Genomic DNA, 27,589 nt, shown 5'->3' with positions numbered 1-27,589 from the left:
GACTCCAACTTACAGTCTCCTGTTAGATGCTTTTCCAGCTACACGTTCCTTGTCTGGCCGTTCGGAGCGTAACCTGCCCGAGCACCGACTCAGTTCAGACCCACGTGCTGATCTGTAATTGACACACTGCCCCTTACCTAGACCCTGAATGTCAGTAGCACCACGGCATGGCAGGTGAATCACAAGCCAGGCTGGTCAGGGTGAGTTCGGTAACGGGAAGGCTTTAACAACAGGTCAGCTTCTGAGGTCATTGATATTCCACCAGCTGAGTTTCCGGCTGGACTGGCTGTTTCCTTAATACCTCAAATTAAACTGCAGCCAAACTCCCACGGCAAGACACAAAGTCCTGGAAGGCTCCAAAGGGCCTTAACTAAAAACTCCCATTAACAATGGGGCTTCCAAGGGCCTGCGCTCTAGTCAGCTGACCGTGGCAGAAAGTCTAATAGATAGGGCAGGACTAGGAATCAGGAAACCTTGGTTCTAATCCTGACTGTGCTACATGGCCTTGGGCAAGTCACTTTACCTCTCCGGGCCTCGGTTTCCCCTCCACCTTTTGGGTGTTTAGATTGCAAGTTCTTCAGAGCAGGGGCACTCTTGTATGTTCACACAGCACCTAGCACAATGAGGCCCTGATCTCTGGGCATTATCATTGTGGTGCTATATGATTGAAGGTGGCCATTTGTATCATTGTGGCTACCAACTGTTACACGTATGCAACAAATCTTATACAAAGTGTATTGTGGAAGGTGTCCATGGAAAAGTTACATTCTGTCAAGTGTCAGAGTAGCAGCCGTGTTAGTCTGTATTAGCAAAAAGAAAAGGAGTTCTTGTGGCACCTTAGAGGCTAACCAATTTATTTGAGCATGAGCTTTCTTCATCGGATGCATACAGCTGTAGCTCACGAAAGCTCATGCTCAAATAAATTAGTTAGTCTCTAAGATGCCACAAGTATTTCTTTTCATTCTGTCATTTTCTGGTTAAATCCAGGTATCATCACTGTATCTGGAATTACAAATATTGGCTATTTGTGTTGGCTCTTGGGGTGACAGCCCCAAGGTAGTTTACACCCAGCCCATTGCGAAGGGACTATTCAAGCTGGATGGGCCATTAAGAAGAATCAACTCTCCAGCTCGCTGTTCCTGAGGCTACCTCAGACAGCAAGGAGCCAATGGCCATCCCTGTGAGTCAGCAAAACATATAAGAGCATGTGATGTGGACACATGACCTTGGACTCCATCTTTGTCAGTAACTTTTCACACACAGGGGCTCTGAGCATTTTTGGGGACAGCAACTTCCCATGTACATGGCAGAAGATATAAGAGACCCCTGGGACACCTCCATTTTGTCTCATTCTTGCTCCAATTCTCTGAACTGTGGATTTACAACTAAAAGGGGTATTTTGAACTATGGCCTGAGGACCTTCCACAGTCTTTTGGAGGTTACCAGAGAGATTTTTGCAAGCCAGCAGTCCATCTACAAACAGTTGTATGCATATGATTCTTTAACCATTCCGTAGCTCTCTTCTATTTTATTAATAAAACCTTTAGTTAGTTTACTAAGGATTGGCCAATAGCAAGATATTTGGGTAAGATCTGAGTTACAAATTGTCTTGGGGATAAGTGTCTGATCCTTTGTGATTGGTAGACCCTCACCTAGGGTGAATTGGGTTTTCAGTAACCTCTCACTATAATGGACCAACTCATCTGGACTAGTACCAAGGGCTGGAATGCCTAAAGGGGATTGTATTTGACTTCTTGTTAACCAGTGTGGTGCTTCAGCAATTCTTTTGATACTGGTTTGGTGAATCTGATTATAGAATAAACCGCCAGTTTTTGGTGATTGTTTGCCCTGTTGCTTGCAGTCTGCCCTGAGTGTGGCATTCTCCATGTGATCCAGTCCAGGCACCTGGTCACAATCTTAATACAAATGATGAGCTGCCCTGTCACCAGCTTCAGGATGTGCAATAGGATCTGGCTGCAGCATCTGGGAAGCTCATCTGTGGAGGAACCAGAACTCTCTCAGGGACCAGTCCAAGACCAAGGAATGAACTCGCCCAGGAAGTAGGGCCAATCCCAAACCTCACCACCTTCTACTCCACGTGCAGGGTGCATTTCTTGGATCTGCCTTCTCCGACAAACACAGCAACATGTGTTTAGACAAGTGAAATAAATAAACTCCTCTGCCCCCACTTCTCCCGCTGCTGAGAGGACAAGCACAGGAGAGCGGTTAGTCATGGTGGTTGGTCCGCTACGAGGAGGAGCGCAGTATAAGAACCTGCACAGAACACAGCAGAGAAGCCAGGTCAGCGCACCAAGCTCATTAATAAATCTTCCCTCAGTCCCTCCCGCTGAGCAATTAGGAGTACTGTCAGCGTGAAGCTACTGACCAAGCCCGTAAGACGTTTTCCCCACTTCACTAGCATCATCTAGTGGAGAAAGACAAAGTGGCCTGACCCTGGCTCGAGAACGCAAGGAGGAAAGTGTTTATCCCAGACGCTGTGGAGTAAAGAGGACGGCTAGTCCTGGGGTTAGGGACATCTCAGTCCAATTCTGACACATTACCTGTACGACCTCGAGCAAACCCCTCCACCTCTCGCTGTGCCTCAGTTCCCCCTCCCTATGGCCAGGGCTGCCCAATATACTTCTGCCAGCCTCGCTATGTTGATCAGGGGTGTGATCACTGACTGACACCGCCGTGGTGGCAGCAGCCCCTAGCCCAGAGATAGCTACAGCCGCAAACGCTGCTTTCACCAGCATAGCTCATTTCACCAGCAGGGGCGATTGTACGGGTGGGTCCAACGCAGTTTTGCTGTTATAGCTGCATCCACGCTGGGAGTGCTTTGATATCACGCCCCAGTAAAGCGCTCATAGTGTAGACATGGCCCAAGTTAGGCACAGTTACTGCCTCTCCTCCAGGCTTTGTCCCTTATCTATTGAGACTAAGCTCTCCCGAGGCCATCTCCATGGTTTTATACTGCACCTTGCACAGAGCGGCCTGGTGATCTCCGCTGGGGAGTCCACACCCTGCTGTAATAGAACAAGAGAAACAGTGAAAACATACCTCAGCGTTGCTGCTGTTATGCTGGTTGGGCACTAAGCCAGCCAGAGACCACGGCTCCAGGGGAAACTTTTGCTAGTATAGCAATGCCCAGTGGGGTGTGATTTTGCAGTGGGTATTTCTATGCTAGCAAAAGCCCTAGTGAAGATGCAGTTAGGGCTGCATAGAGGGGCTTGTGCTGGCAGAGCTTGTTTTGTTTGGGGACCCAGTATAAGCAGTACGGGCAAAAGCATCCATGTGTACGCCAGGTATGTTTCCAGTATAGCTCTACTTGGGAGCCTTTCCCGGTTTGGAAAAGGCCCAGCTGCTTGTCTAGAAGACAAGCTCTAGTCATGTGAAGTAGGGCATTAGTTGAGAAAAATGAAGAATTTTTAGCCCTAGGCAGGGTCTGCACAGGGCCCTGCCAGTACAGGTCATTAGGCCCCAGTAACAACAATTACTCCAGTGCTAGGTGCTGCTTTCTACTGCCCCATCCCTGATCCAGCCCCCTCAGAATCAGAGGGGCTGCCCCTGATTTGGAACACCCCTGCTCAATAGCGCCAGACACAGGCTGAATGGAAACTTGCTCATTTTCCTAGGCAGCAACATCCAAGCTGCTCCTGGGGCAGGCCTGTGAGATGCTGCCATCCTTTTGCCACCGTAGCTGTGATGGTGTAGAAGCCACTTGAAAGTCCTTGCTGGGTCATGCTCTTCATGGGGCTCCTACCAAGGTCAAGAGGAGCAGCATGCACAAGGAACAGAGGGCCTGACTGGAGTCTGTGTGAGAGGGGTTAGTAGAGGAAAAGAGCGAGGGAGTGGAGCAAGTATGAAGAGATTATGGGCAGCGTGGCTTGAAGAGGGAAGATTTAGGACAGTGAGAGCAGTAAGGAGAAGAGCCTGAAGTGAGATAGTTAAGGGGTGGGATCCAGCAAGACCTTGAGGAGACAAATTGGTCCTAGATGGCTCTAGCCCTGTGTAGAAGCTCTGAAGTGCATCTACCTTGTTGCTGGAAGGGAGAGGTCCAGGGAGCTGCTGATCAGCTCTGCCTTCCCTTTATGAAGGTTAGGCCAGCGAGCTGGAGCAGAGCCAGGGGGACAGACAGATGTGCACAAATGAGCTTGAGTGTAAAGGGGTGGACAAAGCTGAAGATTGCAAAGTGTCTCACATAGCATAAGATGGATGCTAGGTGAAGACCAGTGGATTCATGTTAGGCTGCAATACTTGCAATCTCCAATACAACCAGATCACAGCCACGAGCAAGTTACATACCTGCTTGTTCAAAATGCTAGAGAACTGGAAGCACTACATCCCGCTGACTCTTAACCAAAGACCAAGGAGACAGGTTTGCTGTTCAGAGGTTTATTTTCAGTTTCTAGGCTAGGACAGAGTCCACAAAATATATTATAGTTACTTCATCCAGCACAGAGAGGGGACACCTCTGGATGGGTGTTCCATACATATGGAACACTTTCTCCAGTAATTAGTGGGACATCAAGGGGACGCCAGCTGTTTTGTTAAGATCTACTTTTTAGTAGCCATGCAAAGTTTAATATTCGTCATCACCTTCCTCCACCTCCTCAGCAGAGTCCCTGCCAACTTCCTCATAGTCCTTCTCGAGAGCGGCCATGTCCTCCCTGGCTTCGGAGAACTCTCCCTCCTCCATCCCCTCCCCCACATACCAATGCACAAAGGCCCGTTTCGCATACATCAGGTCAAACTTGTGATCCAGCCGGGCCCAGGCTTCTGCAATAGCCGTGGTGTTGCTCAGCATGCAGACGGCCCGCTGCACTTTAGCCAGGTCTCCCCCCGGCACCACCGTGGGGGGCTGGTAATTGATGCCCACCTTAAACCCAGTTGGGCACCAGTCCACAAACTGGATGGACCTCCTGGTTTTGATGGCTGCTATAGCTGCATTCACATCCTTGGGCACCACATCCCCCCGGTACAGCAGGCAGCAAGCCATGTATTTGCCTCGGCGAGGGTCACATTTCACCATCTGGTTGGAGAACTCAAAGCAAGCATTGGTGATTTCAGGCACCGAGAGCTGCTCGTGGTAAGCTCTCTCTGCAGAGACTATGGGGGCATAGGTAGTGAGGGGGAAGTGTATGCGGGGATAAGGCACCAAGTTAGTTTGGAATTCAGTGAGATCCACATTCAAGGCACCATCAAACCTCAGGGAAACAGTGATGGACGACACTATCTGGGCTATCAGCCTGTTCAGGTTGGTGTAGGAGGGATGCTCAATATCAAGGTTCCGGTTGCAGATGTCGTAAATGGCCTCGTTGTCCACCATGAAAGAACAGTCCGAGTGCTCCAGCGTGGTGTGGGTGGTCAGGATGGAATTGTAGGGTTCCACCACCGCAGTGGAGACCCGTGGGGCAGGGTACACCGAGAACTCCAGCTTGGACTTCTTCCCAAACTCCACTGAGAGACGCTCCATCAAGAGGGACGTGAATCCAGAGCCTGTGCCTCCTCCGAAGCTGTGGAAGACCAGGAACCCTTGAAGGCCACTGCACTGGTCAGCCTGCACAAGGTGAGAGGACATTGAACTAGTGTTGGTCATGCTACTTACAGTAAACCCCTACACAAATCACATGCAAGTGAGATACAATTATTCCTCAACTGTCAGCCAGAGGTAGGCTTTCAAGCTATCTAGCCCGTGAGAGGCTGGTGCCTGACAGCACTAAACCTGCTCATGAATGAGCAGCTGTCTTTCAGTAAGATTACCAGTGCTAGAGGAGTATTTGAGAAGCCCCCACACAGAGTTCTATTTCTAAGCTAACCACAGGAAGAGCAGGTCAAGGCTTTGCCTCTTTATACCAGGAGTGATTGGCTTTGTGGTGCTGTATTTAGCTCCCCTCAGCCAGCAAAGAGGCCATGAGGGGAGCTTGGCATGAACAAAATCCCTGGACTGAAGTTCTACCTACTCCCCAACACTCCTGTTAAGTCCCTCATCCCTCTCACCAGCATTATTCCCATCTGGTTTAGATGGGGTGCGGTTCCTTCAACTTCTAAAGAGAAGTAAGGAAAAAGGAGTTTGCCCACTTACCATTTTACGAGTCCTATCAATCACAGGATCTATGATTTCCTTCCCAATGGTGTAGTGGCCACGGGCATAGTTGTTGGCAGCATCCTCCTTGCCACTGATCAGCTGCTCAGGATGGAACAGGGAGCGGTAGGTCCCAGTTCGGATCTCATCTGTAAGGAAGGAGAGGGTCATGAACACCTTCAGGGCCTCAGCTTCAGAGCTGTGATTTAGTCAAAGTTTTACTGTAGAGCATGTTCCAGGGTCTGTCGTACCCACACTCAGTCAACAGCAAGGCACTAAGGCCCAGACCCACAAGGTATTTGGGCTCCTAATTTCCATGGAAACCAACAGAAGTTAGGAGACTAACCAGCTTTGTGGATCTGGGCTCAAAGACAGGATTATCACCAAACGCTGGGTTATCTGTGGTAAGAGCGCCCTGTTAGAAGCCATTGAGAAGTGGAGAGGATGGTTGTGTTTTCCCCTCTTCCCAGCAGATCAGTGATTAAAACTCAAAGAAGGGATCTGGTCTAGGCAGGTTCCAGTGTCTTACCAATGACTGTGGGTTCCAGGTCTATGAACAGTGCTCTGGGCACATGCTTCCCTGACCCAGTCTCGCTGAAGAAGGTCCCAAAGGAAGAATCAGCTTGCCCCAAGGACTTCTCCAAACAGATGATTCCATTTGGCTGGATCCCATGTTCCAGACAGTACAGCTCCCAGCAGGCATTGCCCATCTGCACGCCGGCCTGGCCAATGTGGACAGAAATACACTCCCGCTGCATGGGGAAGAGGCACACAAAGAAGTTGCATCCATGAAACGGTGGCTTTACTGGCTGGTTCAGGCAGCCTTTCACACCCAGAAACAGTGGGCCAATCACTCGACTTCCATCCCTGCTCAGAGCTACAGTGGGAATCAAAAGCAACTTGGGCCTGGGGAGGTTCATCCATCTATTCACATTTCCCAGAAGTGACCAATGGGCTCAATTTCCAGCTGTTAAACTACAGCCTTGTTCTATGTACACAGCCCTGTTAAGCAACATTAAACCAGGATCACCAGATCCAGAGACAAGCAGGGCTTTAGCTTGGTTATTGGACAGAGCTACCATCCAGGCTACCGTATGACTGGGAGCCAGGTCTAACCATTGTTCTCGAACAGCCAGGCCCAAGGCTAGAAGGGGATTTAAGACAGTTTTCTTATTTCTAGTGAGGTATATGTATGGTTCAGTGCAGTCAGAGCTGCTAGAGTGGAAAACCCCCTGGCCTTACGGTTTGAAGGGCAAAGGGAATTCCACTATCGAAGATCTGGTTGGCGCCACATGCCTAAGACTAGCCCATTTCCAGGACTGGGCTGCAAGATGAAGGCAGAGCATCCGAGTCTTGGCCAGTTTCGGCCTGATGACACTGTGCAATGCTTTCAGTGCACGTCTCATGGCAAGAACATATTAGATACTGGACTGCAGTAGTCAGAGCAATGCTATTAGAGATAGAATCACTGAATATCATGGTTGGAAGGGACCTCAGGAGGTCATCTAGTCCAACCCCCTGCTCAAAGCAGGGCCAAATTCCAACTAAACCATCCCAGCCAGAGCTTTGTCAAGCCCAACCTTAAAAACTTCAAAGGAAGGAGATTCCACCACCTCCCTAGGTAACCCATTCCAGTGCTTCACCACCCTCCTAGTGGAAAAGTTTTCCCCTAATATTCAAGCTAAGCTCCCCCTACTGCAACTTGAGACCATTACTCCTCGTTCTGTCATCTGCTACCATTGAGAACTGATTAGATCCATTGTTTTTGGAACCCCCTTTCAGGTAGTTGAAAGCAGCTATCAAATCCCCCCTCATTCTTCTCTTCTGCAGACTAAACAATCCCAGTTCCCTCAGCCTCTCCTCGTAAGTCATGTGCTCCAGCCCCTAACCATTTTTGTTGCCCTCCGCTGGACTCTCTCCAATTTTTCCACATTCTTCTTGTAGTGTGGGACCCAAAACTGGAGATTGTCTGCACTGACATGAAATTAAGAGCAACACCTTAGTCCCCATCTTGTGTGTATTGAGTGTCCTCTTCAAACTGGTGAGGGCTGGGGAATTAATTTTACTAGTGTGAGACCCGCAGAGCCGGTGGTTTTAGAAGAGAAAACTCTTTTCTGGTGTAATCATCAGAACCCCATTAACTAATTCCAGTTCTTTCCTAGGTTACCTCCCATGAATGGAGACCTATTGCACAGCATGAACACAAGGGGGTAGAGTTGGTGTGGAACCTTTCCCTAGGCATTAGAGTTCAGGCAAAGAAAAAAAATGGAACCTTAGTGACCCATCAGTGGAGTTTAAGCCTTCCTGCAGCTATGCTGGCTAAGAAAGGACAGCCAATCTGCTCAGTGTTAAGGTTATCCCGAGGAGAGGGATAATGAGCAGTGCCTATTCCAGGGAACTAATTAGTCCAGGGATGCCTTTATGTCTAAGTAGGTTAGATCAACCAGCTTCTCTTGTAGAAGATGGGGTTCAAGCTATTAACTGAATTTTAATCAGGCAAGTGTTTATTCCTCGTCCAATTCAGGGATCTATTCAGATAAGACAAATGACTCTAGATATGTAGACAGTTTAGATTCATTCATTCAATTCAGTAGAAAAATTTACACAGGACTAGGACTGGGAAGACCAGAGTCTAAGAACCAGTAATCTGGGGCTTGTCACGCCAGATAAACAGCTCTATCAGTTTTTAAACAGCTCCTTGCTGCAGAGTCAGGATCATCACCACAGCTCTGATGTAGGAGGTGAGCTGATCAGAGCAGGGGCTGGTCTAGTCAGCCCCAGACATATGGATGGTAGTCTAACCACTTAGTTTCTTAGAATTGAAATAGATTGAACACAAGATGAAGAGTCAGAAACTAGATCCCAAGGCCAGAAGGGACCACTGATCCTCTAGTCTGACCTCCTAGCTAGTACAGGCCATAAAACTTCCCCAAAGTAATTCCTAAAGCAGGGCCTGAGAATGCTTCATTATCCCCTTCTCACAGAGGGGGGCAGTAACTTGTTCAAAATCACCCAGCAGGCCCATGAATCTTAGAATATCAGGGTTGGAAGGGACCTCAGGAGGTCATCTAGTCCAACCCCCTGCTCAAAGCAGGGCTGATCCCCAACTAAATCATCCCAGCCAGAGCTTTGTCAAGCCTGAATGACAGAACCCAGAATAGAATCCCCGTCTCCTGAGTCCCACCAGCCACCAGGCCGCTAACACCACCATTTAATTCCAGCTTTACCATGAAGCCTCTGCCCGAGTTAGTGCTAGATTCACAGGCATACACCTGCATCCCTCTCTGTAGGCTGGGAACATTCACCTCCCTCGGGCTGGGAAGTTAGTATTTGTGCAGCGCTTTGAAACGCTGCAGTAGACCCAGCTCAGGTAACAGGCCCATAGACAGCCACAGCACCCTAGCTGCAGAGAAGCATTAAGACAGGACAGGGCTACCAGGCATTATTCCCCAGTTAGAACCCAGCCTCTTAAGTGTTCTCCTGCACACACACCCTGCCCCACACAGGGACCAATCCAGTTTGCAAGTGTTAAACTAAGCCGGTTGCTAGTCAGTCCATCGCTATCCCAGTTTAAGGAAACACTAGCACAGAGATCCACTATCAGGCTAGGAGTTTTTACTGTTGACTTCAATTAAAATAGAATCAATCCCTCTCCATAACAGAGGTACCAGCCCCTCAGTCTGCAATAGGCCAGATCATCCTAGAGATCAGTCCCATTCAGGCATCAAGTTAAGCAGCTGAGTTTCCAAGAGATCCTAACTGAGCTCTTTGGAAAAATCTGTCCCTCCCCCAGTGCTCTAGTTATTGGTCTTGCAGTAGCCCTATCTCACAAGCCAACACCCCCCTGCATTAGGTGTTGTGCAAAAACAGAACAAAAAACAGTCCCTGCCCCCAGGAGGTAACAATATTTAGCCTGTCAGCTCAGCAATCCTGCAATAAGCGCTAAGCTTTGTTGCACTACTAGAATGGGAGCTGAGTTCTTTGGAAAAAGAGTGCCTCTAACAGTAACTGCAGGTCCCCAGAAAACCCACCCCCGCTTTCACCAATAAGAGCAACTACCCCAAAGGAAAAAGCTCCATTTGGATGCATTCACTTCCACAGAAGCATTGCATCACAGCTTCTAACCCAACACTTGCAAACTACCATATCACAAACTCACCATGCCTACAGCCTAGCTCTACCCAAAAGAGCTTGCAATCAGCCTAGCCCACTCCCAGCTCACTTATAGCCCCCTGCAAACAATCACAGCTGTGCAGAGGCGAGGGGGTGTATCTTAAAAGGACAGAGCTCATTTTCCAACCCATTGTTGGGTTGCCAACTCTGATCAAAGCTATTCTGGGAGACTTCCCCCACCCCCCCCTGAACATAACGTAATGCCATTTTCTTAAAATAACCTATTAAAATCTCCAGAATTGCTTTCAATAGTCACTGTGAGATCAATGCCGATTCTGGGAGACTCCAGGCCAATCCTGGAGGATTGGCAACCCTAACAGCATGGGACTTTGTAGGGGTGCTACAGAGAAAACCCTAAGATAGCTGTAAAGCTGCAGGCATGTCTGTCTGAGGTACTCCTAGGGCTCCCATTATCATAGGGTCTGAGGGCCTCACATTTGTTAATGTGTTTATCCTCACGTTCCCCTGGGAGGCAGGGCAGTGTTATTATCCCCATTGTACGGGTGGGGAACTGAGGCACAGAGAGGCTAAGGCTTAGGGTTTTACCTGGACAGTCCAGATTCTGGCTTCTGTGTCCGGGTGCCATTTAAGGTTGCCAGGTGCCTGGTTATTGGGGACCTGGCAACCCTAAATGGCACCCAAACCAGAAGTCCAGTTACCATGGGATGGGCAGAGGTGTCCGGTCATTAATCCGTGCAAGGCCCTGCTCAGCCCAGGCTGCCTCCTACCTGCAGGTAGAATCCTTGACGCACAGGGCTGGATTAAGGCAGGGGCTTTAGGAGCTACAGCCCAGGGCCCGGGTAAAGGGGGGCCCCGCAAAAATAAATCACAGGCAGTGATCTCCAACAGAAGGCTGCTAAAAGTCTCATGGCGCAGCCTTATTGGGATCCAGGAAGTGGGCAGGCAAAGCCCGCCCACTGCTAAAGGATCCCCCCCAGCCTAAGGAGGGGGTCCACAAGACCTGGAAAACCAAATAATTACGGGGGACAACTAATGAACAACAGGGACAGGAGTGCGGTCAAAGGGTCAAACGAAGGGAACCGGACGGGGACACCGAGCAGAGGACCCCGGACAGCGCCCACTGCTCTTCAAAGGCGTCAAGGGAGTCAGTGGACGCCGCCCAGGCTCGTGGCACAGCAGGGCTCAGGCAGGCTGCCTGCATGCCATGGCCCCACGCTGCTCCCAGAAGCGGCTGGCTGCTAGCATGTCTCTGCGGCCCCTGGCAGGGGAGGGAGGCTGCTCTGTGTGCTGCCCCCACCCCCAGCACCGTCCTCACAGCTCCCATTGGCTGGAAACTGGCCAATGGGAGGTACGAGGGCAGCGCTTGTGGGCGCGGGCAGCACATGTAGACATACTGTCCCCCTCCCCTCAGGGGCTGCAGGAGCCTGCTGCTTCTGGGAGCAGCGGGGGGCTATGGCAGGCAGGCAGCCGGGAACCGCTTCTAGTAAGCACTTCCCAGCTGGAGTCGACACCTCACACCCCCTCCTGCACCCCAACCCCGTACCTCAGATCAGAATCCCCTCCTGCACCCAAACTCCCTCCCAGACCCCACACCCCAACCCCCTGCCCCAGGTCAGAATCCCCTTCTGTACCCAAACTCCCTCCCAGACCCTGCACCCCCTCCTGCACCCCAACCCCCTGCCCCAGCCCCCTCCTGCACCCAAACTCCCTCCCAGACCCCACACCCCAACCCCCTGCCCCAGGTCAGAATCCCCTTCTGTACCCAAACTCCCTCCCAGACCCTGCACCCCCTCCTGCACCCCAACCCCCTGCCCCAGGTCAGAATCCCCTTCTGTACCCAAACTCCCTCCCAGACCCTGCACCCCCTCCTGCACCCCAACCCCCTGCCCCAGCCCCCTCCTGCACCCAAACTCCCTCCCAGACCCCACACCCCAACCCCCTGCCCCAGGTCAGAATCCCCTTCTGTACCCAAACTCCCTCCCAGGCTCTGCACCCCCTCCTGCACCCCAACCCCCTGCCCCAGCCCCCTCCTGCACCCAAACTCCCTCCCAGACCCCACACCCCCTCCTGCACCCCAACCCCCTGCCCCAGGTCAGAATCTCCTGCTACACCAAACTCCCTCCCAGACCCCACACCCCTCCTGCACCCCAATCCCCTGCCCCAGCCCCCTCCTGCATCAAACTCCCTCCCAGGAAAAAGACTTGTATACAGGGGCCCCACAAAGTCTAATAGCCCCAGGCCCACAGGAGAGTTAAGCCGGCCCTGTCTGGCATAGTCCAGTGAACGAAAGGGGGAGGGCGCAGAGGACAAGTGCCGGGGGGGTGGGGAATTGAGGGAAGATGTGGAGCATGGGTGGGGCCTTGGGGGAAGAGGCAAAAAAGGGGGTTGGGCCTGGAGACGACATGGGGCCTCAAGGGAAGAGGTGGAACGCAGCACGCTAGGCAGGAAGCCACCTAAGCCAGCCAATGGGAGAGGCCGACCAGTGGCGGGGTGCTAAGCCCCCCACCTCCTCACGGAGATGGACGCCGAAATCTGGGCTGCAGGGAGGTGCCTGTCTCGGCTAGGGATTCACAGCTGGGAGCCCTCTTTGGAGTTAGGGGCCTCTGCAAGACGTTGCGGGAGAGGGCAAAGGCGGAGCTCCCTGATCACTTTTAGCCCAGTGGTTTGGGTACTCGCCTGGGATATGGGAGACACCCCCCCCCAGTTCAAGCCCCTCTCCACCTGAGGGGGAGAAGGGATTTGATCTGGGCTCTCCCACCGCTCAGGTGCGACCTCTGACCACTGGGCTATGGGGTATTCTGTTGCAGGGCTCCTGAATCTCTCCAGTTGTAGCTGTTCCACTGTGGACCAATAATTAAAGAGTCATTGGCGCAGGGGGCCTGGACCCCTGCGTCTCCCACCGCCTGGATGAGAGCTCGAACCCCTGGGCTATAGAGCCATTCTCACTCGCTTTTCCCCCTCCCCCAAATGACTCTTTCGTTAGTTGTAGAGGAGAGGCTGCGGGAGCCCCACGTCTGAGTATCCCATAGCCCAGTGGGCAGTGAATTCTCAAGCCAAGGGCCCCAGGAGGAACGTTCTCCACCAGCAGCCCCGGCTCTTTTATCCCCAGGAGTCTCCAGGTCCCTCCGTTGCTTGCAAGTGCAGCAGTAACACACAGGCAGTGGGGTGGGCCCTAATCCTGCAAGTGACGTCAGTGGAGTGCTGTGTGGGCTTTGAGGTTGACTTGCATGGAGCCTTGTTGGAGACAATGGAGCTCCCGGGTATCTGTCCACATGGAGTCACTGTCAGAATAGCGGCTTACGGGAGGTAAGTCCCAAACCGCTGATTAGGGGCCTGTGCTCCTCCAGAGGGAGTGAGGCCAGGAGACTGAAAGTAGAGCAAAAGGTGTGGCTGGAATGCCTTTTAGCAAATCCAATGGCGAGTTTGTTTCGAAGCTGCTGCATCAATATCTGAGCAAAACACTGTCCTTGAACCAGAAACCATCAAGGAAGAAGAAGAAAAAAAGTCCCCAAGAGCCAGAGAGTAGAAAGGCACACACGTTATGGCCCTAGGCTTGCAAAGATTTGTGGAAAGAGAAAAGGAGGACTTGTGGCACCTTAGAGACTAACCAATTTATTAGAGCATAAGCTTTCGTGAGCTACAGCTTGTGGATGTGTTTACACTGTGATAAACTTAAGCGCATGCACAAAGTCTGTGTAGGTCGGGCCCAAGACTGGAGCCAATCTAAAGTCATTAGTATAAACCCAACATGTGATTCTGGAAACCGTAGGGGGTCACACGCTGTCCTGGTTGGAGGGGGGAATAAAGAAACAACTTCAGCCTCTTTCGTCACTCACACACACACACACACACATACGTTTCTCTCGTGCTGCTTGGTGCAGAGTCGAGTTGGACTCTCGCCATGGTGAGTTTGCTGGCGTGTTCTGTCTTAGTCTCTTTTTTCCTGCTGTAATGTTGTAACCGGATAGAAAGCACAAGTTAAAGGGAAACTTTTCCTCTTCAGCGTCAGTGTTGTGCGACTTCCCGTCTGGCATGGAGTGACTAAGGAAGGGGCTGTATTATTCCTTTGTCTTACACTTGGCTTGTGTTCCTGTGAAGGTAGCTAGCTATATCCTGAGCTGTGTTTAAAAGCTTGTTTAGGTTTTTAAATCTGTTCCATCTCTGAGAATGGGAACAGTTTTTAAAAAACAGAAACAATTAACTCTTTACAGGCATTGCCCTGTCAGACTGATGGATTTCTGAGCTGCAAATGCTAACCTACTTGTTGCTTGAATTGAAGCTTTGTCTCCAGTTAGCCTGGCATCTTGGACTTCAGCTGTTCCTGTCTGGCTTTGTAGGGAATGGTTGAAATCTGATATGACAACCTGCCAAAAACTCTTCTGAACAATGTCCTAAATGTAAACTAACAGGGCACTGAAGTTCTCAGCAGAAAACCTGTTTTAGATCATGCAAAGTCTAGAGCTCTGGCTAATTAACTCTCACACAGTCAATCTAGCATCACTCAGTGTGGACTCTATTGACCACAACTTGGAATGCAAGCGTTCAGCGCTGCAGATAATCAAGCTCCGAAATATCCTACTGCTTTTTATCACGGCATCTTAAACTATCCTACAGATGTGAGACGTCTCCTTCAAATGGGCCAGAAGTGACGTGACGAAGGGCTGGGCCATATTTTGGGTCAATGGCAGCACTCTAACTAGTGGGCCAGGCTGCCTCCCGCACAGTGCAAACATCTGGCAGTGTCTTGACGTACTAGCAGTGAGTTGTATAGAAACTAAGGGCTAGATCCACCAAGGAGACTTCGACTCAGCATTGTGATGCCTAACGTAGATGCCCTACAGTCCAGTGGAATCCCTGAGTTACCCACCTAAGCGTGGGATTCACAGAAGCCAGCATGCTGAGTGGGGAACTGCCTAAGCCAGTGAGTAGGAAATGCTGAGGAGAGGGGCATGGCATAAACCCTGCCCTCCAAAGGATCTAGGCACTTAAGTACATCTATATAGCGACTAGACACCCAGGGCTGGCCCCTGCCAGCTGACTCAGGCTTGTGGGGCTGTGTAGACTTCCAGGCTCGGGCTGGAGCCCAGGCTCTAGGACCCTGTGATGTGGGAGGTCCCTTCCCCCATAAGAGGTCAATGTACAACATTTTGCTACTTGAATTGGAGTTACCAAACAATTCGGTTTAAACACAGCACTGGATTATCTTTGATTAAAGAATAAAACAAGCTTCTTTAACTACAGAGAGAGAGAGAGAGATTTTAAGTGAGTAAAAGAATAAGGCATTAAAGGCAGAAATGATTACAAGAGAAAACGCTTTCTAGGAACTAAAACTTAACGAACTAGACTTGCTTCAAGGTAAAATCCTTCCCACATGTTCCCAGCAACACTGATGACCAAAATCTCAAGACAGGATCCCCGCACAAATTCAAAAGGCTGGTTCTCTTGTCTTCGTAGGTGAAAGAGAGAAGGAGAGAGGCAGAAGAAAAAAAAGATACCCCAGGGATGTTTTTGCCCCGCCCTTTTATAGTCCAGTCACCCATTGAAATGCATTTTCCTGAGGGCTACCCCTGGATAAAGCTCCTTCCAGTTGTGAGAATGGAGACATAGAGTCTCACGGTGAGAGAGGTTCCATGTTGTTGTTTGCTAAAATGCAGACCAATCTATTCTTGCTCTCCTTCTTTGCCAAATAATGGCCACTTGACCAGTGATTACCAGTCAACTCTGATGGCACCTGGCTAGAGGGTTCAGCTCGTCCTTTGTCTTTGAGAAACAGGTTCACCCCATCCCCTGACTTGTCTGGTAAACACAATTCAGTCATGATTTCAGCTTCTGTTCATAACTTTACATCTAAGGTTGCTACACACATTTCATCAAGATATTATTGGCCAGTGAGTTATTAGTTTTCAGATTATACCTCACAAGGCACATTTTGTACAAAGATTATTACCACGGTGTGTAGGGCGTGAATACAGGGGTGTATTCAGTCACACTCAGTTTGTACACTATCTTCCCAGGGGTTTCTGGGAAACTTTTGCCATTCAGTTCCAAGTCCTAGACGAACGGGGGATGATTCCGTAGTGTCTTCTGCATGGCTAATAATGCTGATCTAAGCTTACTTTGGAGTTGACTATTTCAGGCCTTCAGATGTGTCTGACCCCAGGTTTTTCTCCCTTCCTCCCACGCAGGATGTGTTTTCTGATTACTCTCAAACTAGGACTTCTGAAGCTCATCAGCCTGAAATAAAATTGACTGGGAATGGCTGATTACTTGCATTGTAGTACCTCCTAGTGGCCCTCTTGTGCCCAGGGTTGTATGTCATGTCTGAGAATATCTCTGCCGCTAAGAGCTTACAATCTAAGTAGAAAAGATAGCCATCGGGTGGAAGAAAGGAAGCATCTTTATCTCCAGTTTTTAGATGGGGAACTGGATATGAAGCCATCAGCCCTAGGAAACTCCACCTAAAGAAGGAGTGGAGTGCTGTTGTGAGAACATCCAACCTGTCCCCTGCTCTCTACACTAGCTTCCCATAGAATATTGAGTCACGTTTGTGGGCTCAATCTTTACCTTCAAGGTGTTCCATGAGCTGGTCCCAGTGTATCTAGAAGAGCCTAAAGCTCCAGGATGAGGAACATAGTTGATAGCTTCACTCCTCTGGTGCAATGCAACTTTCGGCTATGAGGATGGAGCTCATCTGTGCAGGAGGAAGAGCTCTCTCAGGGCCTGGGCCTGTGAGACTGTGGAATGAACCCCCACTCTCCCGCCTGCCCCGGAGCTGAGGGCTATCACAAACCTCACCTCCTTCCTCTCTGAGTGCAAAGTGCATTTCTTCGACTTTGCTGTAAGGTGGGAAACAAAGCGTAGCACTTACGCTTATAAATCACTAAAAAGCCTTTTCAGCAATCTGGCCTGTTGCATTCGAAGGTGCTCATTTAGTGAGGGCCTGGGTGTTTTAGCTGTTCCCCAACATTGCCTCCTCTACCAAATGTGTGCATTTGTCAAAAAAATCCCTGCCACAACAGTACACTCAGCACAATTCTCCTCCTGGGAGCAGAAAGAGCAAAGCTCCGGTGACAGATGTTAGCTGTGGGCACTGCTGGAAGGGGCTCAGATATAACAGCAATAAGCGTGGTGGAGAGAAAAGGGGATTTGCCCAACATCCTACAGTAAGTTAAGGGCAGATGCTAGGAATTGAACTGAGGTTTCTTATAGACTAGGCAAATGCCTTAACCACATGGTCATCCTTCTGTAAGAAAAAGGTCTTTTCCTGTAGCCATATTGTAAGGCCTAAGGCCTTTGTCTGCAGTCATACTAAGAGAGCAGCAGCCATTCGCTAAGAAGCAGGAAGTCACATCCTCACATTCCATCAAAATTGCATTAAAACACTGTAATGTCGGGCTGATAAGAAGGAGATCCTGTCCTAATCATCACCAGATAAAGAAACAAATCGTAAGATGGTTAAAGAAAATGTAGTCTGGTAGCATTCTGTCTGGCAAGTGACTTGCCCAGAGTCCCACAGGAAGCCTGTGGTGGAATGGGCATCTCTCAAGACCTAGGCTAGTTACTCTCACCAGAGCATCCGTCATCCCAAGAGCGTCCAATTTGTCTTCAAAGGCAACAGCTAGGAGAATGGACTAAGCACCGTGCCCCTGTGAGTACAGAGGGTTTAATGTCTCGGACACCCACCAAGAAGGGGCTTTGCGGCTTTAAACTTGCAAGCAGCTTCCCCCTCTTCAGGTGGAGCCCCTTGCAAGCAGGCTATAAAGTTTGAGTGAGCTACAGCAGGAGAGCTATCAGAAACTGCAGCTCACAAAGTGCTTAGACTCAATTGCCATGGTAGGTTTCTACAGCTGAGGTTTTGTAGGTCAGCTTGTGAACGGGCTGGAGATTGTAAAGTCTGTGGCTACATGTGCCTTGCTGCTTTCTCTTGGGATGCTAATGCAAGTGGTGGGTTTTGGGGGGTGTTTTTTTGGGGGGGGGAGGGGCTTGTAGCTTATTAAAGCAGGGTGCCTTCCTTGTAAGGATAGCTTTACAGCTGATATCTAGTTTCCCTTTCAGGCCTGATCAAATGCTGCCTATGATGGTATAATCCATTAAAGTCTAGGGGCTTTTAGTTGTCCAGCTTGCTTTTTCCCCTTTGACTTCTTGCCTCAGTGAGAACTTCTCAGGATAAGAATATCATTTTGTCTCTGGCTGTGTAAGGACCCTTGATCTGGGATTTGACCTTGGGGCTTGAAGATCTAAAAGCCCAGCCTCTGACCCCTTAAGCTAAAGGAGCAATTTGGTTGATTACTCTGGGGGTGTATGGTTGCACTAGTCTCTTGCTGTCCAGTGGCCTGCCCTCTACTGACACTAAGGGCTGTGTTCTAGCGAAGTACAGGCTGTTGAGGGGCCGGGGTGACTACTTCAGTCTATTGCATTCCTCTAGAATAAGGTTTTTTTCCGTGGCACCTCAGTGCTCCTGACACAAGCTTCCCTGGTCTTGCCAGGTGCATTAAGACACCTGCTGTGGGTTCCAGTTAGCCCTTGATCCAGATTCAAATCAGCTGCCATGGCTTCTGAGCTAAAGTACTGCCCTGCTGCATTGGAGAGGCCCCTAGTGAGTCCCTCGTACTTGGACTGGTACTGCATTCATTTAAACAGGCCCTGCCTCCGGATCAGTGACTGACCTGGCAGCCTGAGGGGTCCTGTTCATTCCATACAGCTCTGTTATGGACATGCCAGTGTTAAACCCAGGAACAAACTGCTTCTCTTGAACTCAGTCCAAAGTGGTAGAGATGTTCATTGAGTCTCAGTGTGTCTTAACTTCTCCATACAGCTCCCTAAGTAGTTTTCTTTCCTAAGATGGATTCTTCACTTGCCCCCTCTAGGAGGAGGAAAGTGAGGAGGGGAAACCGTGTGGGGCAGAACTCCTAGGCACCCCACAATAATAAACCAGTCATGAGTGGTTTTATGGCGAGGAGGAGAGCAGACGTCTAGCAAAGACTTCAGGGTGACATTTAGAGTCTCTCTAGAAAAAAGGAAAATATGGGAACTTTATCCTTCCTACTGAAAATGACTCCTGATCCTGTCAGGTAGACGGTCCCACTGATGCAGGGTTGAGGTTGTCTAGGTCCGTTATTTGTGTGCATGGCACATACAGCCCGTCTCTATTTCCAGAGGGAGTGCCTTTCCATCCATGTGGGGCAGGCTGGAGTCCAGATGGGCAACGCCTGCTGGGAACTCTATTGCCTAGAACATGGAATCCTACCAGATGGGACCATTCCTGCTCCAAAGGCAAGTGAACAAGTGGATTCCTCCTTTGAGACTTTCTTCTGTGAGACTGCAGCAGGGAAGCATGTTCCCAGAGCGGTGTTCATAGACCTGGAGCCAACAGTCATTGGTAAGACATGGGCATGGATGAATCTTTGGTGTCCAGTGTGACTGTCAATCTTGCCATGTCCTGTCCATCACAAACTGCAAACACTCGCAGAGTTGGGAGAATGGCCTCCAGGTTACTGGGATCCAATCAAGCCATGAGCTAGTTCCACCCCATCCCTTTCCCAGCCTCACCAGCGGGGCCAGATTAACTCTCCTGTGGGCCTGGGGCTATTAGACTTTTGTGGGGCCCCCTGTATACAAGTCTCTTCTCTAATTTAAAACAAAATGATCACAATTGTGGCATCAAGGCTATTAACTTTATACTAAACGTGCCTTTTAATTAACACAAAGCTGTTTTGTGGTTACATTTCAGTCTCAAAACACGTAGAATATAGCTGATTCAAAATAACCTACTTCTTACCTTAGAACAGCTGTTCTATTCGTTTCTTTCTGGGAGGGAGTTTGGGTGCAGGAGGGGATTCTGACCTGGGGGGCAGGAGGAGGTGCGAGGCGGAGGCTCTGGCCAGGAGGCACTTACCACAGGCAGCTCCTGGCTGGTGGCACAGTAGGGCCCAGGCTGCCTGCCATAGCCCCCCACCACTCCCAGAAGCGGCCGGCTGCTGGCAGGTCTTTGTGTGCCCCTGGGGGAGGGGGACAGCGTGTCTCTGTGCCCTGCCCATGGGGAAAGGGCTGGGGCTGGGGGCAGCATGTGGAGTCTCCCCACTCCTTCCCCTCCCCACCCCTGGCCAGGGGCTGCGCAGAGCTGCCAGCAGCCGGCCGCTTCTGGGAGCAGTGTAGGGCCATGGCATGCAGACAGCCTGCCTGAGCCCTGCTGCACCGCAGGACTTCTAGTGGCCTGGAGATCGTGATCCACTGGCAGAGGCTCCAGGATTGACCCATCGATCACTATCAATGAGGTGGTGACTACTGAATTGTATATAATTATGGATTTATTTTTGCGGGGCTCCCCTTAGCCTGAGGCCCTGATCTGCAGCCCCTAAAACCCTTGCATTAATCTGGCCTTGCTCACCAGACCTCTAGAGAGGGTGTAACTGACAGGCCTCCATTCAAATAGTGGATGCTCAATATTAAAGGGATGCTGCTGGACTGCAGCGCCTGTGTTTAAAACATGGTGCTCTATTCCTCAGTGAAGACCAGACTCCCAGTGGGACACTTTGGGATGACCCTCCCTGGGTGAGGTCAGGGAGGTGGGCACAGGAAGGTTGTGGCAGTGGCTAGGGCAAAGGATGCCTTTCTCACCCAATTCACTTCTCTCCCTCCTCCCTATGTGCAAGGGCCACTATGTGGGAGTGGGGAGGGGAGAATGCAGACGATGAAGGAAGCTCAGGGTGGCCAGCCTGATCGAGGGATGTTCTCGCTGGTTCTTATCCTAGATCTCCTCCCCAGGGTTGGTATCCAGTCTGGGCAGAGCATCGCTGACTTGAACCTGCCACGCTGAAATGTTTGAGAAGTCAGTGGGGACAGTGGAACAGACCCTGAAAATGGGGACAGTCTCTGGGCTTGGAGACGCATGGCTGCCCCATGTGCAAACACAAACCCATCTCATGGCCTCCAGAGGGCTGGCCTTCTTTTGCACGTGCGTTGGGCAGGGAGTGACGCATGTGGAGGGGAACACTGGGGGGGATCTGAGACACAGGGTCGCTTCTTAGAAGAATATCTCTGTGCTTGTTACTACATCTCTTCAGAGCACAGGAACTGAAAGCTGCAACCAGGGCTGTCCCTAGATATTCTGGGGCCCTACACAGCCCCCATATGGTATGTGGGGGAGGGGCGGCTGGCTTGGGTGACTGGAGGAACTGCCCCCAGCACTCACTGGCAGCACAGCTGGGGCCGGATTGCTGCACTTCCCGCCTCCTGCTGCAGTCCTCTGGGGCGGAGCAGGCATGGAAGGGGCAGAATGGAGGGTTTGGGGAAGGGGTGGGGCTGGGGTTGATCTGGGGCAGGAGCAAGGGTTTGGGGTGGGGGTGAGGCTGGGGTGGAGCAGGGGGAAAGGGGTGGAGCAGGGCAGGGGGTTTGGGGCCAGGAAGGGGCAGGGTGCCCTACACAGCTGCATACCTTGCATATGGGTAGGGATGACCCTGGCTGCAACCTCTTGCAAGTCCCTCATAGAAGATCAGGGTTGGAAGGGACCTCAGGAGGTCATCTAGTCCAACCCCCTGCTCAAAGCAGGACCAATCCCCAACTAAATCATCCCAGCAGGGCTTGGTCAAGCCTGACCTTAAAAATATCTAAGGCAGGAGATTCCACCACCTCCCTAGGTAATGCATTCCAGCGTTTCACCACCCTCCTAGTGAAAAAGTTTTTCCTAATATCCAGCCTAAACCTCCCCCACTGCAACTTGAGACCATTACTCCTTGTTCTGTCATCTGCTACCACTGAGAACAGTCTAGATCCATCCTCTTTGGAACCCCCTTTCAGGTAGTTGAAAGCAGCTATCAAATCCCCCCTCATTCTTCTCTTCTGCAGACTAAACAATCCCAGTTCCTTCAGCCTCTCCTCATAAGTCATGTGTTCCAGTCCCCTAATCATTTTTGTTGCCCTCCACTGGATATTTTCCAATTTTTCCACATCCTTCTTGTAGTGTCGGGCCCAAAACTGGACACAGAACTCCAGATGAGGCTTCACCAATGTCAAATAGAGGGGAACGATCACGTCCCTTGATCTGCTGGCAATGCCCCTACGTATACATCCCTGGCCGCCTTGGCAACAAGGGCACACTGACTCATATCCAGCTTCTCGTCCACTGTCACCCCTAGGTCCTTTTCTGTCGAACTGCTGCTGAGCCATTCGGTCCGTAGTCTGTAGCGGTGAATGGGATTCTTCCATCCTAAGTGCAGGACTCTGCACTTGTCCTCGTTGAACTGCATCAAATTGGAGGATTGGGCCAAAAGAAATCTATCTAGGTCCCTTTGTAGCCTATCCCTACCCTCCAGCGTTATCTACCACTCCTCCCAGTTTAGTGTCATTCGCAAACTTGCTGAGGGTGCAATCCACACCATCCTCCAGATCATTTATAGACAATTCCCAGCTCCCATGAGCTAGCACAAAGCTGCAGTGTCTGATAGGGGAATGATTCCCCTAAGTCACTTAAAGTAGGTTTAACTCCCTCATTCAGGGTCTCCTGCTGGACTCACTGCTGTCACACCCAAGCACCTTGGGTCTCATGAAACCTACTGTGTGAGCCTAACCTGCCCTTGGTTTAACCCACGGTGGCTTTACTTAGTTGCCCTGGCAGTGTATGCGCCTCTTCTCGTGCTATTGTCTAATAGCAGCTCCATTTCAATCATGGTAGATTGCAGATCTCTCACTCCACGGTCTCCTTCCCCCACAGATGAGATCCGCACAGGGACCTACCGCTTGCTGTTCCACCCGGAGCAGCTCATCACAGGCAAGGAGGATGCAGCCAATAACTACGCCCGAGGTCACTACACCATTGGGAAGGAAATCATTGATAACGTATCGGCCAGGATTCGCAAAATGGCAAGTGGCTGATGCGGCGCGGCCCGGTGTGGCTCTGCCATGTGGGCTGGCTGCAGAGTTTGAACCCTGAGTGTTCATGCGTCTAGTCCTGAGCTTACATGGCTGGTGCCAAGGGAGAGATTCCCTCTGCACCCTCTGGAAGGCACACAGGGCCTTACTCCCATCGCAGAAAGGCAGTGGCTCCCTTTCCACCCCTTAAGAGCAGGAGTGTGGGGGTCAGTCTCTCCCAACCACACCCTGACTGGCTGTAGGAGTCCAAGTATGTACCCTAGCAGCCAGTCCGTGCCTGTGTAACCCACCGGTGAGATGTTATGGGTTCAAGGTCCCCAGTGTGTGGCCATGAGGGCAGCCTTCCCATTGGAGTGGATGGGCTGGGCCCTCTTGCCCTGACCACACACCTCTGCTCTAGGTGGGGGTGGCTGGGCCCCCCAGGGAATGGATCTGGGAGCCACCGCTCCATTGAGATGCATAGGACCCCTCACGTCACTTAGAGCTCGCGTCTCGGACTCTGGCAGGCAGCATTGCACTGGAGACGCTTGGTTCACGCTTCCAAGCTGCTGCCAACCACAAGGGCCAGAAACTCTTTAAAACAGAAGCCGAGCGTCTCCTGGAATAAAGTGACTCAGTAGTTGGGATTCTAGGCATGGGGTCTGTTGTGTATGGGCGTCCATAAACATCCCCGCAAAACGCATGGGGTAGCAATTGCCTTGACAGCATCTAACCAGAGGCATCTGGATGCTGTCAGTGGCAGCCAGAATGAACTGTCCTACAGCCACTGGCCCCTTGAGGACAAGCTATTGAACAGGTATCCCTCCTACCATGCTCCCGGCTCACCAGCTGGCATATTGCCTACACGAAAGGTGAAACCCCAATAAATAAATACGCAGCACCAGGGTCTGCTTCACTAGCTGTGTGGACTGAACTTTGTCCAGGGTAGGCTGCGACTGGTGCCCATACAGCCTGAGGCAGCGATCTATGGCCCGTTTCACCTCTCTAACTGGCAACTGGGAGTGCTGACTAGAAATGTATCACTTGTGCCTGGTCTCGATTGTTTCATAAACATGATGCTCTAAATCCCAGCGCTCCAGAGGGGAACGGGCGTCAAACTTTTTCTTCTACTGCAGGCTGACCAGTGCAGTGGCCTTCAAGGGTTCCTGGTCTTCCACAGCTTCGGAGGAGGCACAGGCTCTGGATTCACGTCCCTCTTGATGGAGCGTCTCTCAGTGGAGTTTGGGAAGAAGTCCAAACTGGAGTTCTCGGTGTACCCTGCCCCACGGGTCTCCACTGCGGTGGTGGAACCCTACAATTCCATCCTGACCACCCACACCACGCTGGAGCACTCGGACTGTTCTTTCATGGTGGACAACGAGGCCATTTACGACATCTGCAACCGGAACCTCAATATCGAGCGTCCCTCCTACACCAACCTGAACAGGCTGATAGCCCAGATAGTGTCGTCCATCACTGCTTCCCTGAGGTTCGATGGTGCCTTGAATGTGGATCTCACTGAATTCCAAACTAACTTGGTGCCTTATCCCCGCATACACTTCCCCCTCACTACCTATGCCCCCATAGTCTCTGCAGAGAGAGCTTACCACGAGCAGCTCTCGGTGCCTGAAATCACCAATGCTTGCTTTGAGTTCTCCAACCAGATGGTGAAATGTGACCCTCGCCGAGGCAAATACATGGCTTGCTGCCTGCTGTACCGGGGGGACGTGGTGCCCAAGGATGTGAATGCAGCTATAGCAGCCGTCAAAACCAGGAGGTCCATCCAGTTTGTGGACTGGTGCCCAACTGGGTTTAAGGTGGGCATCAATTACCAGCCCCCCACAGTGGTGCCGGGGGGAGACCTGGCTAAAGTGCAGCGGGCCGTCTGCATGCTGAGCAACACCACGGCTATTGCAGAAGCCTGGGCCCGGCTGGATCACAAGTTTGACCTGATGTATGCGAAACGGGCCTTTGTGCATTGGTATGTGGGGGAGGGGATGGAGGAGGGGGAGTTCTCCGAAGCCAGGGAGGACATGGCCGCTCTCGAGAAGGACTATGAGGAAGTTGGCAGGGACTCTGCAGATGGGGATGAGGCAGAGGAAGGAGAAGATTATTAAGCACTTGTTCTAGGCATTAGCCTGGCAGTGCTGTTCCTCTTGTGGGCTAGATGTCTCTGGGATTACACTTCGTTATTTGCAGGCTTGCTGCTAGATGCATTGCTGCCTATCACTTTGATCGTTCGGCATGAAAGAGGATGGTGTGTCCTAGGGCTACATGTGTCATGTCCTTCGCTTGCCACTTCTCTTTGAGCTGGAACTGTGAGAATAAATTCTTAACTGCAAACCTCTGTCTCTCTCTCAACTAATTCTGTCTAAGCCTGGAGGTGGGAACTCTGAAACGCAGCTGTCTACAGTCAGGCTTTTGCGTGCCTGTTAGTACAAGATTTCAAATGACCACCCTTTCAGGTGCTGAGTTTCCACTTCCGCTGCAGATTGCAGTGGAGATGTAGATGCTGGGCTGGGGGTGTAGCCTGAAGTTACACACACACTGATTCCTTCCCCTGAATTTAAAGATTCCAAGCATTTGAATCAACCACTAGGGTCTTGAGGAGGAAAAGGTTCTGCCATTCTTCATCCATAAAAAGTACTGTCAGACCTAAGAAGTGTGTGTGCGGGGCAGGGGGTAGCTCTACAATAAGGTGACATGGGGGCGGCACTAGAGAACAAACAATGGAGACTTGTGTAAGATGCTGCCTGATAGCATGCATTTTCCAGCTTCTCCAAACCTTAATTCCGTGTAGCTATCCCCACAGCTTCCAGTCTCATCGTACAACAGCAAAGTACGTGCACACAAGGAGAAATCTATGACCAGCAGAGTTAAGGACAACAAGGAGTTGTTGTTGGTTTGTCTTTTTTTTTAAAGATTCCTGAAACTGGTACTAGCCCATTACTAGCTGGAAATGGTAGAATTAGTAATAATAATGCAGAGAAGGCAGAAGTGTTCAATATTTCTGTTTTTGCATTTGGGGAAAACCAGATATTGTCTCAGGGTGATAACACCATTTTCCATTCCACTAGTATCTGTGCAGGATGTAGAATGAACAGCTCCTAAAGTTAGACACTTTCAAAATCAGCAGGTCCTGTTAACTGAGTGGCTGACTGGCTAGTGTTGATTTTTCGAGATGTTCTAGACTACTGAAAGAAAGTTAATGTGCCAATTTTTAAATGGGATGAGCTAGGTGGTAATGTCAGGCTGACCAGTCTATAAATCCTCAGAGATAATGGAATGGTTGATGGGATTCAATTTCCATGCTCTAGTTCTTAATATTCTTCATGTAAATCAACATGGGTTTAAGGAAAATAAATCCTGTCAGACTAATTTGATTCCCCCCCCCCCCCCCATGAGACTGCTACTTTGCTTGATAAAGGTAATAGTGTTGTTCTAATATACTTAGACTGATGTAAGGATTTGGCTTGGCACCACGTTACATTCTGACTTAAACAAACAAACCCCTAGAGTGATATAAAATTAACATGGCACATAAGTGGATTAAAAATTGGCAACTGCCAGGCCTTAAACATGTAACTCTAAATAGGAAGTTGTCATTGGGTGTGTTTCCTGAAGAGACCTCAGGAGGGGTCCCCAGAGGAGCTGATTGATCCTAATGGACTAGCCTGGATGTAAATCTGCCTTCAGGGCGTTACCTAGGAACACAACAGCTGTGAGATACAAACATCCGGCAAAGTTTCGTAACAGGGTGATGAATATACAATGGGGATGCATGCATATAAACAGGATAACCCTACTTAGCAGACCGTAGCTTTTCCAATGATTCTTTACATAACATCCTTTGTTCAACACTTATCACAATAGTGCAACAGTGGTGATACATTAGTGTAAATCTGCTCACCTTTTTTATACAGCATCACACCTGATGGGGGAACTCCATCTGGGGAAGCAATGACTCTGAAAAATTTTTCACAAGTGTTTTTACCATACAGCTTATACTGGGTCCTCAAACAAAACCAGCTCAACTACTAGGCTGCCATAACTGCACCTTCACAAGGGTTTTTGCCGGCATAGAAATACCCGCTATAAAACCACACCCCACTGCGCACTGCTATACGGGTACAGTTGCCAGGAGAGCTCTGGTCTCAGGCTGGCTTGGTGCCCACCTAGGGTAGAGCAGAAACTGAGGTACATGTTCACTGCTGTACATCTTGTACATATTACAGCAGGGTGTAGACTCCCCAGCGGAGATCACCAGGCCGCTCTGTGCAAGGTGCAGTATAAAACCATGGAGATGGCCTCGGGAGAGCTTAGTCTCAATAGATAAGGGACAAAGCTTGGAGGAGAGGCAGTAACTGTGCCTAACTTGGGCCATGTCTACACTATGAGTGCTTTACTGGGGCGCGATATCAAAGCACTCCCAGCGTGGATGCAGCTATAACAGCAAAACTGCGTTGGACCCACCCGTACAATTGCCCCTGCTGGTGAAATGAGCTATGCTGGTGAAAGCAGCGT

At 50.5% G+C, this 27,589-nt stretch overlaps 2 protein-coding genes across 2 annotated transcripts; one reads left to right on the top strand and one right to left on the bottom strand.

Annotated features, from left to right (window-relative positions):
• Positions 1-4,582: 4,582 nt before the first annotated feature.
• LOC311514912 (tubulin alpha chain-like) lies at positions 4,583-6,843 on the bottom strand (the record flags this gene model as incomplete). Its single annotated transcript, XM_084617635.1, has 3 exons — positions 4,583-5,560; positions 6,086-6,234; positions 6,615-6,843. 3 exons carry the CDS (start codon positions 6,841-6,843, stop codon positions 4,583-4,585), a joined length of 1,356 nt encoding a protein of 451 aa, XP_084473761.1.
• Positions 6,844-19,378: 12,535 nt separating this feature from the next.
• On the top strand, positions 19,379-25,321 carry LOC311532016 (tubulin alpha-1B chain-like). The gene is made up of 3 exons (XM_084650003.1): positions 19,379-19,598; positions 22,929-23,077; positions 24,202-25,321. The coding sequence occupies exons 1-3, from the start codon at positions 19,418-19,420 to the stop codon at positions 25,180-25,182; spliced, it is 1,311 nt and encodes a 436-aa protein (XP_084506129.1). The 5' UTR covers positions 19,379-19,417; the 3' UTR covers positions 25,183-25,321.
• The last annotated feature ends 2,268 nt before the right edge of the window (positions 25,322-27,589 follow it).

Source organism: Lepidochelys olivacea (assembly GCF_965140295.1).
Source record: "Lepidochelys olivacea isolate rLepOli2 genome assembly, chromosome: 1".
Taxonomy (NCBI): Eukaryota; Metazoa; Chordata; order Testudines; family Cheloniidae; genus Lepidochelys; species Lepidochelys olivacea.
The sequence above is the reverse complement of the archived record's forward strand: the minus strand, read 5'-3'. Positions and strand labels throughout refer to the sequence as shown.